Source organism: Diceros bicornis, chromosome 5, assembly GCF_020826845.1.
Source record: "Diceros bicornis minor isolate mBicDic1 chromosome 5, mDicBic1.mat.cur, whole genome shotgun sequence".
NCBI lineage: Eukaryota > Metazoa > Chordata > Mammalia > Perissodactyla > Rhinocerotidae > Diceros > Diceros bicornis.
In genome coordinates, this window is record NC_080744.1 from 78,144,503 (window position 1) to 78,164,099 (window position 19,597).

Genomic DNA, 19,597 nt, shown 5'->3' on the forward strand with positions numbered 1-19,597 from the left:
TCAAGATGGGAGTGAAGAGCCAGCTCTGGCTTCCCCGGGGGTCTGCAGCCAGCCTCATTGGACCACATTCCCTTACTGCTCCTCCCAGAGCTCCCGGAGGGCAGCCCCCTGAGGAGTGGGCCCTGCACCTGCAAAGGCTCCTCCCTATGGGGTAAGAGGAAGAGTCTCTGGGGTGGGGGACATCCAGACTTTTAGCTCAGATACCTGCACCCCAAAAGCTGGGGATTAGATGAGGGCTGTCACTTTTTTTTTTTTGATGAGGAATATTAGCCCTGAACTAACATCCATTGCCAATCCTCCTTTTTGCTGAGGAAGATTGGCCCTGGGCTAACATCTGTGCCCATCTTTCTCTACTTTATATGTGGGACGCCTGCCACAGCATGGCTTGATAAGTGGTGCGTAGGTCCGCACCCGGGATCAGAACCTGCGAACCCCGGGCTGCTGAAGCAGAGAATGTGAACCTAACTGCTGCGCCACCAGGCTGGCCCCGAAGGCTGTCATTTTTGACATTGTTGGTTCTTGACCCATGAACCTTGAAAAGGGCCACCTTGAAAAGATGGCCAGGAGCTATGGGCAGGACCGCAAGGCTGTGAGCTCTATCCTCAGCTTGCAGGGGGATGAGAGATGAGAGAGCTGGGTCTTGCTGATTAAATGCCCAAAAGAGTATTTATTCATCAGACATCTGCCTATTGGTTCATGTACCACCCCAGGGACCATCAGCTCAGGGCCCCGAAGCACAGTTCCAAAGAGATGCCAGCTGTGGTCACCTATGTGGAAAGAACTAGCTGAGGGTCTCTCACTAGTAACCCCGAGAACCTGGAGCGACAGAAAGCAGGAGTGTGCCTGAATGCCAGCCTCCGCCTGATGAGTACTGCCCCTCCCTTCCTGAGCTCTGCAGCAGGTACAGACACCTGGCTCCTCTTCGCCCCCATGACTCCCCAAGATGTCCATGCCGCAGGAAAAGCTGCCCCAGGAGCACACTAGCCACCATCTCTGCCCACTCCTGAATGGGCCCCAGCCCCATCTCTGCATGACGTGTGGGTCTCTCCATCAGGCTGCACCAGGCTCCTTGTGGACCTACAGGCTACTGATGTGTGGTGCTGGAGCGCGACATGGCAGTACATCAACCCCTTCAGAAGAGGGGAGAGAGGCAAAGCACAGGGCACCTGTCCTGTCCCCCTCGACGTGGGGAGCGAGCCTCTGGGTCAGCCAGCATGACAGCCTGGCTCTGCTCTCTGAGAAGACCCCCTTGTCATCGTACCCCAGGGCTATGTTTGATGCATGTACGAGGACACCCTGTCAGCACTCACTTTGGGTATGCATTCGGAGCCCAACAACTGCCTTAGGGACTGAACTTCATTAGCCTGAGTGTTTGTTTGGCAGTACAATTCCCTTAACTCTGGTCTGTATTTTTTCCAGTTTTGTGAGTCCATTCGAGCTGCTATAACAAAACACCAGAGACTGGGTGGCTTAAACAACAGATCTTAAACGGCAGAGCTAGTGTCTGGTGAGAGCACTCTTCCTGGTTTGCAGATGGCCACCCCCTCACATGCTCACATGGTGGAGAGAGAGAGAGAGCAAGCTCTCTCCTGTCTCTTATAAGGGCATTCATCTCCTCATCTCCTAAAAACCATCACCCTGGGCATTAGGCGTCAACATATGAACTTGGGAGGGACACAAACATTCAGACCAAAGCAGGATTATTCTGTAGGCTGTTAACCAAGCCAAAGAGCACATCTACATATGAACTTTAAGCTGGAGAATTTGTGTCTGCCACCTGTGGCCTTGCTGCTCTGCCCAGCCCCTTCCTCAGGGGTCTGGCCTCTTCCTTGAGTGCAGGATACCACCACCATCTGACACGGCCCCTTTTATTCCTAAGGGAAGCTGTATAGGAGAGGCCCAGGACCCCCAGGCAGAGGCAAGGCCACATCTACCCCCTCATCCTCTTGCCTTGCAACAGGCCACCTTCAGCATGAGCTCATCTTTCTTGTAACTCATGACTGGGAAGCCACAAGCAGTAGCCGACACGTACAACCACCTGCATTTGTCCTATTTTCCTAGCCCTGCAGACTTGGTAGGCAGGGCTGTGTCCACAGAAACAACAGGTGACCATTTGACTGAACCTTTGGGTCTTGCTTCACAGAGGCACAGACTTCCCGCCCCAGAGCAATGGAATTCGCACTCCGTGTCCCTCCTCCCTCCACATGCCACATTGTAGGAACCAGATTCCATGTCAGGAGGATTTGGGCTGTAAGTAAGAGAAGACAACTCAAAATGACACAAAGAATAAGGGGGTTTGTAGTCTCTCATAGCGAGAAATCTGGTGGTCAGCAGTTGGTTAATTCAGGGGCTTGACACTGTCAAAAGCCTGGGCCCTTTCTGTCTGTCCACTTTCCTCAGCTGGCCGCCTCTTGTCCTATAGGTGTCCCTCATTGGTCAGGATGGTGGTGGTAGCTCCAAGCATCATATCCTCACATAAAACATGAAGAGGTCGGAAGAGAGACTGGCCCTTCCTTGGGTTCCTTTTTCCCAGGAGTTCTCCAGCTGACTTTGTCTTACATCTCGCTGATAGATTTTGTCACAGGCTTTGCCTCAGAAGTCACAGGCAAGAGGAAAATGAGTCAACTGTGAATCCCTTAGAGCCACCCTGACCTACCCTCATGGCCCAGAGTGAGGGGTCTACTAGTGAGGAGGCAGGGTGGGCGGCCAGTGGCGACTGCTACCCCGGCCCCCCGGTCCTCAACAATTCCTGCCTCTCCCAAGACATTTTCCAGAGGCCTCTCCAGAGCAAAATCCTCTTAGAAGGGGTATTTATCACACCGTGCTATTTCACCTTTTCCAAAGTTCCCCGTATGTGATCTCCTTTGACCTTCACAAAACCCCGAGGTTTAGTGAAAGTGGGGCAGAGGTCATCCCAAGTTCTGCTCCTTCTCTTGTCCTCCCCACACTCCACAGTCATGGGGCTGCCGCCTGAACCCCATTCCTGTACTCCTTTCTGCTACACCTCACAGGCTTTTTTACACTGGGATTGGCAGATGGGCTTCAGAGAGACACTGACCCAGCTGAAATTCTTGGCAGAATTGTGAATGTGCATATAAGAGAGAAATGCTCAGTAAATCAAAAAGTTAATATATATATGTGTGTGTATACATATATATAATTATATGTGTATGGGGGTATATTTATAAATGTTGCACACATACCTGAACCACTTTAACTGAAAGCACACATGGACCTTTATTCCTCAGTTGTATGCTCAGGGGTGAGGGACAGAGACTCTGAAACCTGACGGCCTGAGTTAAAATCCTGGCTTGGGGGGCCAGCCTGGTGGCGCAGCAGTTAAGCGGGCGTGCTCTGCTTCGGCGGCCCGGGGTTCGCAGGTTCGGATCCTGGGTGTGCACCGTCACACGGCTTGTCATGCCATGCTTTGGCAGCGTCCCATATAAAGTAGAGGAAGATGGGCATGGATGTTAGCCCAGGGCCAGTCTTCCTCAGCAAAAAAGAGGAGGATTGGCATCGGATGTTAGCTCAGGGCTGATCTTCCTCACAAAAAAAAAAAAAAAATCCTGGCTTGGTAACTAAGTGTCTGGACAACTTTGGACAGGACAGTTAGCACCTCTGGGCTGCCATTTCCTCTTCTGTCAGGTGAAGAGAATGACAGTGGAGACTCCACAGGTAGCTGGGGATTGTGTGAGTCGACTCCGTGTAGAGTGTGCATGTAGTAAGCACTGGACACCTTTCTGTTGTCACCTGGAGGAGGCGTCTTTCTAGTTGTTGGTTTTTGCAGAAATCATTCCTCTAATGCTCCCACCTCCGTTTCACTTTGGGTTTCTTTCAAATGGAGCAAAGCCCTGAGCATGTGCAAAGCAGTCTCCATGGAGACTCTCCCAGCTTTCATGGTGAACATGTCCAGTCTTTCTTGGCTGCCTCCTGCATGCAGTGCTGTACCAGCGTGCATCAGTTGGGAGTGTCCAATACCAGGGCAGACAATAAGGGGGAGCATTGTCCAGAGAGGATTTTAAAGCAACAATAAAATCAATTCAAAGTCGGTCTGCTTTGTATCATCACTATGCCCTGCAAGTCTAAATAATATTGGTGATAAAACCCTGCCACTGGGGCAGGCTGTCCCCACTGCCCCACCCTTGATCTACCAGTGCCTCGTACCTACACCTAGTTCCACTTGCCCTCTAAGGAATCCACTTGATTTTCATAGAAAGCACAACTCGCCTTCATGGGTTTAATGTGCTAAGTACTTGAATTGCTTAATGACAGCAGCAGTGCAACCATGCTAGACAGGAGGGGACAGGCACAGCATGGCACCCTCACAGTGCATCCAGCATTGATTGCCATGGGCCTGAGCAGGTGACCCCCTGGAGCAGCACCCCCAGCCCAGCCTCCTTAGGGATCCCTGGGCAGCACCATCTATGTCCAGAGGAAATGGACAGCTTCTGATAACGTGAGGTCCACCGAGAGAATTTCCTCTGGGAACATTTTTCTGGGGAAAAAGTCTGTGGGAAAGAAAGCATTGCCAAATCAGAACCCAGTGGACAGTCTGGAACATGAGGTCCCGGGCAGCATCTCAAGCAGGAACTAGCCACTCCCCTTGCAATAGTGGGGGGTAAAGGGCTGCCATTGCTGCCTCAAGGTTTCATGAAGCAAACCCTCATTAAACAAGTCTGATTTTTCTCAGAGGCACAAGGATGCAAAGTCCTTGCCCAACCAAGGAGTCTACATCAGGCTAAGCAGACACTGGTGCCAGAGCCAAGGCTGCCATGTGGGGTGGGAGCAGAGAGAAAAGGGGGACAACAAAGACTGCCTTTCGGAGGGTTCATGGTCTTCACTGGCCAGATCCTGAACGTCCTGAAGCCCGATGTCCTGTCTTTCTCCTCTCTGTGTCTCCAGCACCAAGACACCTGGGAGACATGTAATAAATGTTGAATGAATGAATGAGATTAGATGCTCCCAGTATACTAATTTCAGATAATTCAGAGAAAGGCAGTGTGACATAGCAGTGGAAGAAAAAAAAACTGCACATTGTGAAATAAGGCAGACTTGTGTTTAAATCACAACCCAACTGTGTCTTGGGCAAGTGACTTATGTACCAGAGCCTTCATTTCCTCTTCTGCAGAGTGGGAACAAGAATCCTGTAACTGGTGTAGGAATTCTAAGTGATGAATATAGAGCTCCTAACACAGTACCTAGTACAGACAGAGGGTTAGGTACATGGATCAATGGAACAGACAGAGAACCCAGAAATAACCCCACACAAATACACTCAGCTGACTTTGACAAAGAAGCAATTCAGTGGAGGATGGATAGTCTTTTCAACAAATGGTGATGAAGCAATGGGACATCCATAGGCAAAAAAAAGAAGCATCTATACCTAAACCTCATTTATACAAAAATAATTAACTCAAAATTAATCATAGAATAAACGTAAAATGGGCAGCTACGGACTAGGTCTAGATGAAGAGCTCTTAGACATGGTACAAGAGCATGATCCAAACAGAAAAAATAGATAAATTGGACCTCTGCTCTTAAAAAAAAAAAAAAGAAAGAAAGAAAGAAAAAGAAAAGACAAGCTATAGACTGGAGAAAATATTTGAAAACCACATATCAACAAAGGACTTGTATCTAAATTATACAAAGAATTCTCAAAACTCAACAGTAAAGAAAACCCAAACAATCCAAATAGAAAATGGGAAAAGACATGGACAGATATTTTAACAAAGAGGAGATACAGATGGCAAATAAGCACATGAAAAGATGGTCAACATTAGAACCACAATGAAATATCACCACATACCTGTCAGAATGACTTAGATCTTAAAAAATGACAACACCAAATGCTGGAAAGGATGCAATGTAACCGGATCGCTCATTTATTGCTGGTGAGAATGTAAAATGGTACAGCCACTCTGGAAAACAGTTTGGCAGCTTCTTATAAAACTAAACATCACTTACCATATGCCCCAGAAATTGTACTCCTGGGTATTTATCCCAGAGAAATGAAAAGTTATATTCACACCAAAGCCTGTACATAAACGTTTACAGCTGCTTTATTTGTAACAGCTAAAAACCAGGAACAACCCAAATGTCTTTCCCGAGTGAATGGTTCAACAAACTGTGGTACATCTATACTATGGAACCCTGCTCAGCAATAAAAGGAATGAATATGACACATGCAATTACTTGGGTGGATCTCAAGGGAATTATGCTGAATGAAGAAAGCCAATCCCAAAAGATTGCATACTGTATGGTTCCAGTTATGTAGCATCCTTGAAATGACAAAATTACAGAGATGGAGAACAGATTAGTGGTTTTGCTAGTCAGGGCTCTCCAGAGAAACTGAACCAATAGGCTACATATAGATATATATAAGAGGAGATTTATTATAGGAATTGGTTCACATAATTATGGAGGCTGAGAAGTCCCACCATCTGCCATCTGCAAGCTGAAGAAAGAGGAAAGCTGGTGATGTAATTCAGTCTGAGTCCAAAGGCCTAGAACTAGGAGCGACGATGTCCAAGTGCAGGAGAAGATGGATGTCCCAGCTCAAGGAAAGAGAGCAAAGTCCTCCTTCCTCCTCCTTTTTGTTCTGTTTGAGCCGGAGACAGATTGGATGATGCCTGCCCACATTGATGAGGGTGATCTGCTTTACTCAGTCTACCAATTCAAATGCTAATCTCTTCTGGAAACGCCTCACAGACACACCCAGAAATAATGTTTACCAGCTATCTGGACATCCCTTAACCCAGGCAAGTTGACACATAAAATTAACCATCACAGTGGTGGAGAGGGATTAGAGACAGGGAGAGTGCGCTGGAGGGTGGTGGGCAGGTTTATGAAAGGGTGGAACAAGGGACCCTTGGGATGATGTAACTGTTCTGCATCTTGATTGAGGGGATTGCACAAATCCACAAGTGATAAAATTGCATAGAACCAAATACACACACACACACACAGAGCTGACTGCATGGAAAACCTTTATAACCTGAATACAGTTAGTGGAGTATACCAAGGTCTATGTCCTGGCTGTGACACTGTACTCCAGTTATGTAAGATGTTAGCATTGGGGAGATGGGTACACAAGATCTCTCTGCATTATTTCTTACAACTGCATGTGACTCTATAATTATCTCACAATGGCAAGCTCAATAGTTTAAAATGTGGTCTCAGAATATGATAAACAGGTATTGCCTAGCAAGAATATTAACAACTTAAGATCATTTAAAAACCTAACTTACCATTTCTCCTAACTTCTTAAAATATGGATTTGGGGGCAGTGATTTGGATAATCCAGTGTTTTTTATGGATCTTCTCTAAGAACCAGCTTTTGGTTTCATTGATTTTTGTCTACTATTTTGTTTTCAGTTTCATTGATTTCTGCTTTTATCTTTATTATTTCCCGCCTTCTCTCTTTGCTTGCTTTAATTGGCTATTCTTTTTCTAGTGTCTTAAGGCATAAATTTAGAGTATAAATTTGGAACCTTTCTTCTTATCTATTTTGGCATTTTAATGCTATAAAATTTCCCCTAAGCACTGACAAACTTTTTATGATTTCTATTCTTTTAAATTTGCTAACGTTGGCTAAGAATATGTCCTATCTTGGTGAATAGTTCATGTGTATTTGAAAAGAATGTGTGTTCTGCTCTTGCTGGGTTCTATAAATGTCAATGACTTCACGTTCTCTGGTGATGTAGTTCAGGTGTTCTATATCCTTGCTGATTCTGTTTCTACTTGTTCTGTCAATTACTAAAAGTGGCAAAGTCTCCAACCATAATGGATTTGTCTATTTCTCCTTTCATTTTTGTTAGTATTTGCTTCATGTACACTGAAGCTCGGTTGTTAGGAGCATGCACACATGTAGGATTGTAATGTCCTCTTGGAGAATTAACCCCTATATATTATGTTGTGTTCCTCTATATCTTTGGTAGCAGTCGTTGTTATGGAGTCTACTTTGTCTGACATTAATATAGCCACTCCAGCTTTCTTTTTATTAGTGAATATTTTGTAATCTATCTGTGTCTTTATATTTAAAATGAATTTCTTGTAATCATTATATACTTGAGTTTTGCTTTTACATCTAATCTGACAATTTTGTCTTTTAATTGGTATGTTTTGACCATTTACATTTAATGTATTAATGGTATGGTTAGATTGAAATCTGTCTTCTCGCTAGCTCTTTTCTACTTGTTCCATCTATCCTTTGTTCCTTTTTTCTCTTTTGCTGTCTTCTTTTGGGTTAATTGAGCTTTTACATAGTTCCATTTTTTCTCCACTATTGACTTATTATTATACCTCTATTTTTAATTTGTAGTGATTTCCCCTAGGGTTTACAGTAAACATCTTTAATTAATAAGATTCTATTTTCAAATAATATTCTACTTCATATGTTGTATAAAGATCTAATGACAATGTATTCCCAATCCCTCCCTCCCTCCTTTGTGCTATTATTATCAAGCATTTTACTTTTACATATGCTATAAACACAAAATACACTGCTGCTCTCTTTGCCTTAGATAGTCAGTTATCTCTTTAAGTAATTAAAAGGAAGAATGAATTTTATTTTCACATTCGTTTATTCCATTTCCATCACTTTTCATTTCTTTGTATAAATCCAAGTTTCTACTGGTAGCATATTCCTTCCCCTTAAAGAATTTCCTTTAACGTTTCCTAGTGCAGGTCTGTAGACAATGAGTTTTCTCGTGTGTGTGTGTGTGTGTGTGTGTGTGTGTGTGTGTGTGTGTGTGTGTGTGTTTGAGAAAGTCTTTATGTCTCCTTCATGTTTCAGAGATATTTTTGCTGGGTATAGAATTCTGGATTAGCAGTTTTTTCTTTCAGCACTGTAAAGACGTCACTCCATTGTCTTCTGGCTTACCTGTTTTATCATGAAAAGTCTGCCACATTCTTGTCTTTGTTTCTCTGTATGTAATGTGTCTTTTTCCTCTGGCTGCCTTCAAGAGTTTCTCTTTATCTTTGGTTTTTAGCAGTTTGAATATGCTATGTACAGTCATGTGTTGCTTAACAACAAGGATATATTCTGAGAAATGCATTGTTAGTTGATTTCGTCTTTGTACAAACATCATAGAGTACTTACACAAACCTAAGTGGTATAGCCTACTACACACCTAGGCTATATGGTTCTAATCTTATGGGACCACCAATGTATATGTGGTCCATCATTGACCTAAACCTCATTATACAGCACATGACTGTGTAGGGATTTGTTGTTGTTGTTTCTCCTGCTTGGTTTTTTCTTAGCTTCTTGGATCTGTGGTGGGGTTTGTCATTCATTTTGAAAATATTTAAGTAAATAATGTCAGCCATTATTTGAATGTCAGCCAATATAAAGGATATTTAAATATCCTTTTGTTTTGTTCTCTCTCTCTTTTCCTTCTGGGATTACACTTACACATATCTTAGGCTGTCTGATATTGCCCCATAACTCTTGGGTGTTCTGTTCTGCTCCATCCACACTCTTTTTTCTCTTTGTGTTTCAATTTGGGAAATTTCTATTGACCTATCTTGAGGTTCACAGATTTTTTCCTCAGCTGTGTAAAGTCTACAGATCAGGCCCTCGAAGTCATTCTTTATCTGTATTGTTTTTTCATTTCTAGCATTTCCATTTGACTCTTTCTTTTAGATTTCTTCTCTCTGCTGAAATTAACCATCAAATCCTGCATGGTATCTACCTTTTCTATTACAGTCTTCAACTTATTAATCAGTTATTTTAAATTCCACATCTGATAGCTTCAACACCTGTGTCATATCTGAGTCTTGTTCTGTCAACTGCTTTGTCTCTTGTCAGTGTTAGTTTTTTCTTGTCTTTTCTTATTCTGAAAGTTTTTTGTTGAAAGCCAGCCATCTTGAGTAGTACATCGTTTTGATTCCTGGAACTAAGCATGCCTTCCTTTTTGCCAGGTCTTTGGTATGGGGTTTGGATCAGTCTAGTTGGGACTTGAGCTGGGCTTTGATTTTGTTGCTGCTCTGGTTACCCTTAGTGCACTCAACCTTCACATTCCTCTAGTCGTATCTTTGCGTTTATGGTGGGCTGGTTTTTCTCACTGTCTGCTACACCCCTTGTGCTGCACCTTGGCGAAGTTCTCTCTCCAAACTCTTGTACCCTTTCTAGCAGTAGCCTGCTGTGACTCACAGCTTGCTAGCCTGGGTGTGGGAGGGGGAGCCGAGAAGGGTAATGTTTCTATTATTCTGATTAAGCCTCTGTCTTAGGCAGACACTGTGTCCCTGGACCTGGGGGGAGGGGGTGACCTCCCCCAGCTGTCGTTCTGGGCTCAGCACATATTCCCGCCCCTCCCCCGGGGGAAAAGAAGTTTATTCCCTATTTCCTCCCCCTACCCCAGCCTTTATTGGAGAAAGACTCCAGTGCCCTAAGGCCACAGTGTGTGTTGCCCTGCCCTCTGCAATTTCTTCCTTACTATAGATGGGAAAGATCTGTGCAGATGCTTCCTCAGAGTTCTTGCCAGTCTTTTTGTGAGCACCAGGTTAGGTCCCATGGAAGAGGGCCTGCAAGTGCATGTGAATTTCCCTTATATCTGTGGGCCCCAGAGTTCTATGTTCTATATTCTTTCGTAGCCTATACCCTTCTTTTACCAATTTGTTAATTGTAGCTGAATTCTTCTTAGTGGGGTCCCACTGGGGCTGCCCCATTAAGCTCATGTCATCTCTCCTCAAGCACCTGTATTTCGTTACATTTTTCGCTAGCCAGTTGCCCTGTGACTTCAGCTCTCTGATGGGTTAAAGGACAGTTGTGAATCTGCAGTTTGTCTGGCTTATTGTTGTTATAATGGGACGCTGCTCTCCCAGCTTTTTACATCCCAAACAGAAACCAGAAGTCTCCATTCTTTCCTGGAAAATAAGTACTGAAAGGCTAGTTTGAGATGGTGCCTATAAGTTTCTAGGTTAAAAGATAAGAGAGAGCTTTTTCAAAGAGGAAAAAAAAAAAAGTTTGCAGGCTTATTTTGAAAAGCATTTGCTGTTCTTGACATATGCCACCAGAGGGCAAGTGGCCACATCACTACACCTCTCACTGGGGGAGGCAGGTTTCCAACAGGGAAAAGTAAATGTGTCAACTGAGAGGCAGAGGCGTCCACAGTAACTGATGCTCACAGGAGGACCTGTTCTCAAGGTCTCCCTGGCCTGTGCAGCTATGGGTCAGGCTCTTGGGCCCTGCGGCCCCAGCCCTCACTCACGGGCCACAGCTGTCCCCTCTGCAGACAGCATGCCTTCCTTCAGCCCCCAGAGCCTCTCAGTTCCTGGCCTTCACCCCACCAAGATCCAGGCTGCGAGGCTGCCAGGCCCCTGCTGGGTCGTCAAGCTCTAGCTCCTTCAGGTGGTTCCATTCTTCCCTCAGTGGAGCGGGGACAGTCCAGGGAGTCAGTTCCAGCCAGCTGTTGAGGGTAGGAATCCAGGAGCCCTGTGGAAGGGAGGTAAGGTTGAGGGGGCATGGGGCTTTCCTACTTTAGTTGGCTTATCTGAAACAAATAAACAAAAATCATAGTGGTTTAACACAACAGAAGTTTGGTTCTCACGCAAATAAAGTCTAAAACAGGCGTTCCTGATTGGCAGGCAGATCCTCTCCAAGTGGGGAGTCGGGAGCCCCCGCTGTGGTCTTGTGGCCCCACCATCTTCAGCAGGCACCATGATGGGGAAAGGTGTGGGGGAGGAGTCCCGCCTACCCCCAACCACATCACCTAGCACTCCTCACAGCGCTTCTGCTCACATCCCACATCCCACCGGTGCAACTAGGCACCTGTTCCCTCCTAATGCTGGGGGCTAGGAAATGTTCCCGGAGCTGGGCAGATGCCTCCCCACAGCATCTCTCTAGGAAGGGGGAGGGAGTGGACAGCCAGACCCGAAATTGCTCAAGTTGCACCCACAGAAACTGCTTCTAACAGATGATTGTTCTAGAACAATAGTTTCCTGACTTGCCTGACTTTAAGAACCATGGGGGATGCTTATTTAAAATATAGTCCTTGGGTCCTTTTCCTGGACACTCTGGCTTGGCCATCTGTGTGGGGGCCTGGAATTGGCCCTTTTACCAAGCACTCCAGGGAGGTGAGCTGCCCTAGCAGTGTCTATGGAGGGAGCCTCTATTGCCCCGCCCCCACCCTATGGGTAGGAAACCGGCCAACCCTCTCTCTGTGGGCGCGGTGACTCGTGGAACTAGGGGACAGGCTCCCGCGCATAGCCCAGAGGAAGCCTGTCCTGAGCCAGCCCTGCAGCCCTCCCTGGGTGTGTCTACCCTGCAGCTCAGCCATGGAAGGATGGCCTGTGTGTCATGGCCACATCAAGGCAGAACCCAGCGGCTTTCAGCCAAGGCAGACAGAGCTGCCCCTGACCTCCCAAACCAGAGCACGGTGCCGCCCAGTCCCCAGCCAGATTAAAAATGAAAGACTTGGAGCAATGCTATGTTTCCCTTTTATGGGAGGAGGGGGCTTATTTGTGCCCACATTTTCTCTTCAGCAACACTGGAGGGCAGCATTGAATCAATTTTTCCAACTTATTAGAAAATCAACTATTAATGGCATTAAATCTTAGATTTTATTATTTGCCTTTTTGTTCTTGCCATGGCACCCTGGCCATGAATCATGGGGAAATGACACCCAGCTTATGGCCAGCACCTGGAGGTGGCGGAGAGAGAAGGAGGCAGACCCAGAATAGGAGCAAGGCCCCCAGCAGAGTGGAGTGGCACCTGGGGGCTCACTGCCCCTAAAGACAGGGCTCTTGGTGCCAGAGGAAAGCAGCCTGCGAGAGGCACCGCGTGCCTCCATCAGGGCCAGGCACCATCTGGCCAGCAGGGTGGGAGCAGCAGAGAGGCACTCCTGTTGTGTGCGGTGATTTGCATTGGAGTGGGGCAAGGAATGGGCCTGAAACAGGGGCCCTCCTGCCCCACAACGTCAGCTCTCAGCCCACTTCCCCATCTATAAGGGAAGCCCACCACATCTGCTTCCCAGGCTGGTGGGACCACAGAGTCAAGAGCCCCTGGTGGAGGCCCCAGCAGAGTCTGAGTGTAACTCCCTGCCCTGCACTCATGTGTGGCCGTCCCCAGCGTTTGGGTGGCCGGGTCCCCATGCAGCACTCCTTTCTGTCCCCACCAGCCAGCCACGGGCAGGACGCCAGGAAGCTGGGCTCCAGCAAACAAAGCCGCTTGGCCTGGCCAGAGCTCCTGGCTATGCTGCCCTGCTGGGGTGTGACTCTGAGTGGGGCCTGCAGGGGGGCTAAGTGGGCCCCCACGGGGAGACTGCTGCTCAAAAGGCAGAATTGGGGACACTGCCTCCCCTTCTTCCTGCTCCTCCTCCCTGACAACAGGAGTCGGCTGTGTCAAAAAGGGAGCTGTTCTCCCTGGGTCCTGCAGCAGCTCAGAAACTCCTAGCAGATCCCAGACAAGCTTGTAAACACCCCGCTCAGCCCCAGCCTTTCTGGGGTGGGCCAGGACCGCCCCCCGGGGCTGTGTTTCACTCAGGAGGGTTTGTGATGAGTCAGTCCCTCCATGAAATGAGGGGCTTGTCTCTCCTCTCTGCAATCTCCACCTACATGTTTCCTCCTCACAGGCTTCCCCGCCCACCCTACAAAGGCATCCACCCTTCCCCTGAGCCAGGGCACTTATCACTACCTGACATGATGAGGTGCTTGCTACCTGCTTATCCCATCCCAGCAGAGAATGTGAGCTCCCGTGGGCAGGCGCCAGAGGTCCATGGTCCTCCACTAATACAGACTTGTGGAATGAAACCACAAATAAGCAGATGACAGGCAGCCCTCAGTCCCTCACCTGCACATTCAGCCCTGCTGTGGGAGGAGAGGGGAGGGCCTGGCCCCAGGCCACCCAAGAGGTGACCTTGCACAGTGTGCTGAGCCCAGTGGGTCCTTCCTCAGAAATAACAGAAGCAGTAATAGCTTTTTTGTCTGCTGCCCATAGGGGTACCTGCGTTCTAAGGGACCCAAATCTTTCACAGAGTCCAAGTGATGTCTCCAACTGTTCTTCAATGCCCACAATAAATATGATATTTTTTAAACTATCAGTAGTGTTTTGAAACCTATGGTCTTAATGCTCCTGCTGGCACAGATGTTCTGTGTATGTATCTCCATTCGGATTCCTCAATCACGAGACACCTGGTCTTGGAATTCTCTTTCCTGTCCTCCTGGGTGGTGCAGGGTCTTTGAGCCTCCCAGCCCGCTGGTGGGCCACCTGGCACCGCGTGTCTTTCTTCTGTTCCAGCCGTGATCCCCCTGACGGATTCAGAGCACAAGCTGCTGCCTCTGCACTTTGCGGTGGACCCTGGGAAGGACTGGGAATGGGGGAAGGACGACAACGATAACGCCCGGCTGGCCCAGTAAGACCCTCCCTGTGCCCCCTCCCCCAGCGTCCTACAGGCCCGGCTGTGGATGGCTTTCTGGGGAGGGGCTGGGCCGCCCCTGCTCCTGGGACAGCTGCTTGCCTGCGGGCAGGCGGGCGCGGGCCAGCTGGGGCGCGTTTCACTTGGTGTTCCTCTCTCGCCAGCCTGATCCTGTCACTAGAAGCCAAGCTGAACCTTCTGCACAGTTATATGAATGTGACGTGGATCCGGATCCCCTCCGAGACCAGGGTGAGCCAGGCGTGCGCCGGAACCCGACGTGGGGCGTGGCGGCTCACTGGGCGCCCGCCGGGCGGGCTGAGGTCCATCCTCCCAAACACTCTGCCGCGCCCGCAGCCCGGGGGGGGCCCCCATGCCCGCGCCCCAGCCGTGCACGCGGCCTGGCCACCCTGGCTCTGGCTTGAAGCAGCTCGGGTTTCCCTGGTGTCTGTGTGCGCGCTTGCATGCCTGCTGCGTGCGTGTGTCCTTGCGTGTCTGTACATAGGCGCGCTCCAGCTAGGGGATTTTTGGGTCCCCTTATTTTCTCCAGAAGGAGAGGAATAAACACACCCACTCAGAATAACAAACCGTAGGCAAGTCACAACACAAAACTCTCTCTGCGGAGATCGGAACACGATGTGCAGCCGTGGAGCGGAATTAATTATAAACTCTGTGTGGGTCCTTGCAAAAGCCAGGGAACCGAGAGCGTATTCCTCAGCGCCCCCTCCTTCCCGAAAGGCATAAGGACACCTCCCCCAGGGAGGGTCTGTGCCGTCTCAGCTTCCAGATGCTGAGAAGGATCACTCTAAGTATCTGCCTGATTCATGCTTCTGTGATCTCAGTAGTGAACTCCCAGGCAAAGAGATTTATTTTTTAAAAAAATGTTTACAAATGATTGGTCCTCCCCAGACATCAGTTTACTCAGCCATGAAGTATTGGCAGAAGGCATATTAAAGGAGTGATGTGAGGAGAGCAACAGGGTGGTGCCTGGCACACAATCAGGACCCACGACACAAGGGCACTGCTCTGAGTGCTCTCATGCTTCTGCCTGGACTTATATTTACTCTTCATAGGGCTGCACCAGGCAGGCAGTGACACTCCATTTTACTGATGGCACAAGTGACAGTCCTCAGGGTCAGTCTGGCTCCCAAATCCTGCCTCTAAACCTCCACATTGACCTGCCTGAACTGCCTGGAGCATGCCACCATGTTGCTGGGGTGGGAAGGTAGCAGCTCTAGGTCTAGAATCAGGAGGCTCTTGGGCTAGGACACAGCTCTGCCTTGCAATGAGCAGGACCCCGTGCCAGGCCTTGGTGGCCTCCACATCAGATGCAGGGCCCTGAGCAGACAACCCTGGCAAGAGCCCTTCCAGCCGGAGAGCACTGGAGCCAGGCCTCTGCACTGTCTCTAACAGGCAGCACCCCAAGCACACCTCCCTTCCCTGAGCCAAACCCCTGAACATCTGCCCTCTCATGTTCCTAACTGGTTTCAGATCTCTAGCTCCTTCCAGACCCAGGACAAGGTGGGAAGGGGAAGAAAGGAATTTCAGACTGTAAGGTGGTGAGGGCTGGTTCTACCCACCCTTGCTTCTGGATGACCTGGTTGCAGGAGTTTCACCCCTCTCTGGGACCTGCCTGGGGAGGGGGGCCCAAAAATAAAGTTGGGGAGCAATGGGTCTTCCCCATGGGCTCCTCCTCTAAAGGCCAGGAAAGCCCGGTCAGGCATGAGCACCAGTTCCTGCCAGACCCAGCTGCTGGGTGAGGTCCCAGTGATGCTCTGTCAGAATTCTCTCTCCTCCCCCAGGAAGGAACCTCCTCAGAGCAGCAGTAGGTGTCGTCCACCCTCTGCACCCTCTCGTCTCCTTTCTCAGCTCTCCACCTAGCCCTGCACTGACCCTGGCCATGTTCCAGTATGGCCTTGCCCTGCTGACTAGCTGACAGTGGGCCTTCGCCACAGTGTTCACAGACATGCTCGCACAGTCCTCCCCACCGCCCATTTCAGGAGGCCTTCTCTGGGAATGGTAACATCTTTCCTGCTGAGCTCAGGTCCTATTTCGGAATCCTTCTCCATTTTGGAATCCACACGGCCAATGTGAGAAAGGAACCCCTAGAGTAAAGTCCGTGGTCGTCACTGAATCGAGGAGGTGTTTGTTCCAAGACCCAAAGAATGACGTTCTGAGGGCAAAGTGTCTACCCCCTGCTTGGAGTGAATAGGTGAGATACCTTTGTAGGACAGACACGCGACAGGTGCAGGTGAAGTGTCATGCTCACCTGAAAGCCTCTGCCTCTGCGAAGAGGCCAGCCTGGAACCTGTGTCTGGTCAGGCAGCAGCCTTGCTGGGGACGGAAGGCCAGAGTCTGGACATGGTAATTCTAAAATGAGCGGAGACTCTGGGGCTCAAAGCCAGGTGGGTATCTGTACCTTGCCCATACTCCCTGTCTCAGGGTTCCAGTCTGCCGGCAACCTGAGTTCACCAAAAAGGCAATCAGGACTGAGATGATGAGGCCTGAGGGCCCCAACCTAGCAACACGTGGGGGGATGGGAGATAGGGTGTTTCATCGGTCTCATGTAGGGCCAGCTCTTCTCTTACGTCCTTTTTTCCCCGCCCTTGTTCTCCCCCTACAGGCCCCTCTGGCGCAGCCGGAGTCCCCAACAGCCTCCGCGGGGGAGGACGTGCAGTCCCTGGCCGACTCGCTGGACTCGGACCGCGACTCGGTGTGCAGCAATTCCAACAGCAATAATGGCAAGAACGGCAAAGACAAGGAGAAGGAGAAGCAGCGCAAGGAGAAGGACAAGACCCGCGCGGACTCCGTGGCCAACAAGCTGGGCAGCTTCAGCAAGACGCTGGGCATCAAGCTGAAGAAAAACATGGGCGGCCTCGGCGGCCTGGTGCACGGCAAGATGGGCCGCGCCAACTCCGCCAACGGCAAGAACGGCGACGGGCCCGAGCGCGGCAAAGAGAAGAAGGCCAAGTCGCGCAAGGGCAGCAAGGAGGAGTCGGGCGCGTCGGCGAGCACGTCGCCCTCGGAAAAGACCACGCCGTCGCCCACGGACAAGGCGGCGGGAGCGTCGCCGTCCGACAAGGGCGGCGGGCCGCGGAGCGACGCCTGGAAGTACAGCACGGACGTGAAGCTGAGCCTCAACATCCTGCGCGCCGCCATGCAGGGCGAGCGCAAGTTCATCTTCGCCGGCCTGCTGCTCACCAGCCACCGGCACCAGTTCCACGAGGAGATGATCGGTTACTACCTGACCAGCGCGCAGGAGCGCTTCAGCGCGGAGCAGGAGCAGCGGCGCCGCGATGCCGCCGCCGCCGCCGCCGCCTCCACGGCCAAGCGGCCGCCGCGCAGGCCGGAGGCCGAGGGCGCGCCGGGCCCCGAGCGCGCCTCGCCGGGGCCCCCGCCGGCCGGACCGCCCACGCAGCTGGTGCTCAAGCTCAAGGAGCGCCCGAGCCCGGGGCCGGCGGCGGGCACGCGGGCGGCGCGGGCGGCGGCGGGCGGAGCGGCCTCCCCGGGCCCCAGCGGCGGCGCGCGGCGCGCGGGCCAAAGCGGACCGGTCACCGGCCGCAGCCCACCGGCGCCGGCGCGCCAGAGCGTCATCCACGTGCAGGCGGCGGGCGCTCGGGACGAGGCGTGCGCGCCGGCCGTGGGCGCGCTGCGGCCGTGCGCCACGTACCCGCAGCAGAACCGCTCCCTGTCGTCGCAGAGCTACAGCCCAGCGCGCGCCGCCGCCCTGCGCACCGTCAACACGGTCGAGTCGCTGGCGCGCGCCGTCCCGGGCGCCCTGCCCGGCGCGGCGGCGGCAGGGGCGGCGGGAGCGGCCGAGCACAAGTCGCAGACCTACAGCAACGGCTTCGGCGCCGCGCGCGACGGCCTGGAGTTCGCCGACGCCGACGCGCCGGCCGCGCGCTCGAACGGTGAGTGCGGCCGCGGCGGCCCGGGCCCGGCGCAGCGGCGCTGCCAGCGCGAGAACTGCGCGTTCTACGGGCGCGCCGAGACCGAGCACTACTGCTCGTACTGCTACCGCGAGGAGCTGCGGCGGCGGCGCGAGGCGCGCGGGGCCCGGCCCTGAGCGCGGCGCGCGCGAGCTTTTACCATAAAGGATTTCTTTTCCATTCTGTCGGTGTCTTTTTTACATGCCCTGGTCAACCGGAAGGCCGGCGACTCCTCTGTCAGTGCTGTGTACGTGTTTGGTCAAACGTTCCTAATGGTGCCTGAACCTACACTGACGCCACTCAGGTAGTAGACGGATAGGAAACAAGTCATACTGTTGGAAGTGGGTGTGCTAGCTAGCATCTGCCTCGTACCTGTGGAAACTCAATAGCCATTGCAAGAGTATTTTTGTTCCTCAATAAGAGAAATAAAGAAATTTGCAGCCCTTTGTTTTTAGAAGGGAGTGTTTTACATGCTTTTTCTTTCCTTTTTTTATTTAATTTTGCTGCTTTTCCCTAACCTAGCGACTGACCTCTTCCATGTAGCGGTCACATGTGTGCAGTCGGTACCACCCAGAGTTTAGAAGCAAACGCGGCCCCGAATGCGGTGGCGGCTCTGCTGCGGGCCCCCACCTGCTTCCCCTCCCCAGTCTTTGGAGGAGAGGACGCACTCGGCCGCCTGCTGACGCCCTGGTGGTCACTGTGGCCTTTTAGGAATACACGGCTCCAGCTCATGAGCAAAACCTTCTCCCACAGCCCCGGCATTCACACTGCCATCAAAGCCGCAGGCGTCCGTAGGATGGGCACCGGACAACCTACCTCGCAGCGCGCGGTGAGGTGTAGTGATCGACCCAGGTGCCGGGCAGCTCAGGTGACAGGAGCTTCCCAAAGACACCTTGGGTCTAGAAACCAAGGTCTGAACTCACTATTTGGAGTTGCCCATATATGAGCAAACATGACAGCCTGCTCACGTTTCTCCTTTGAAGACACTTTCACAGTGTACTGTCGCCGGAGGCCCCCTAGGAAGTGATCATCGGTGTCCCAGGAGAGAGACGAGGAATTGACCCTCTGGTCACTGTGTAAGCCCCCCACTAGGCTGCTTTGAAACCCGGCCTGCGCCTCTTTCCAAAGGGAAGGGGCTGAAGGAAGCTGGGAAGGAAGCTCACCGCCACCCCCACCTGCATCTGTCTGGGTCCAGCCAGGTAAAGGGGCGCCACGCCCACTGGGGTCCACTCCACGGGGCAGGGATAACCCTGCCGGTGGCTCCATAACGCATTGAGGGGGCAGCCCCATCCCTGAGCCGTCCCTTTTTTGGTG

General features: G+C 51.0%; 1 protein-coding gene across 1 annotated transcript in view; it reads left to right on the forward strand.

The window, feature by feature from the left end:
• The window catches only part of OTUD7A (OTU deubiquitinase 7A), a 194,323-nt gene extending 175,572 nt beyond the window's left edge, over positions 1–18,751 (forward strand). Inside the window, exons 10-12 of the mRNA XM_058542267.1 lie at positions 14,240–14,354; positions 14,522–14,606; positions 16,978–18,751. Coding sequence (XP_058398250.1) covers positions 14,240–14,354; positions 14,522–14,606; positions 16,978–18,420 — 1,643 coding nt within the window. The 3' untranslated portion in view covers positions 18,421–18,751. The remainder of the gene's footprint in view (positions 1–14,239; positions 14,355–14,521; positions 14,607–16,977) is intronic.
• Positions 18,752–19,597: the final 846 nt, after the last annotated feature.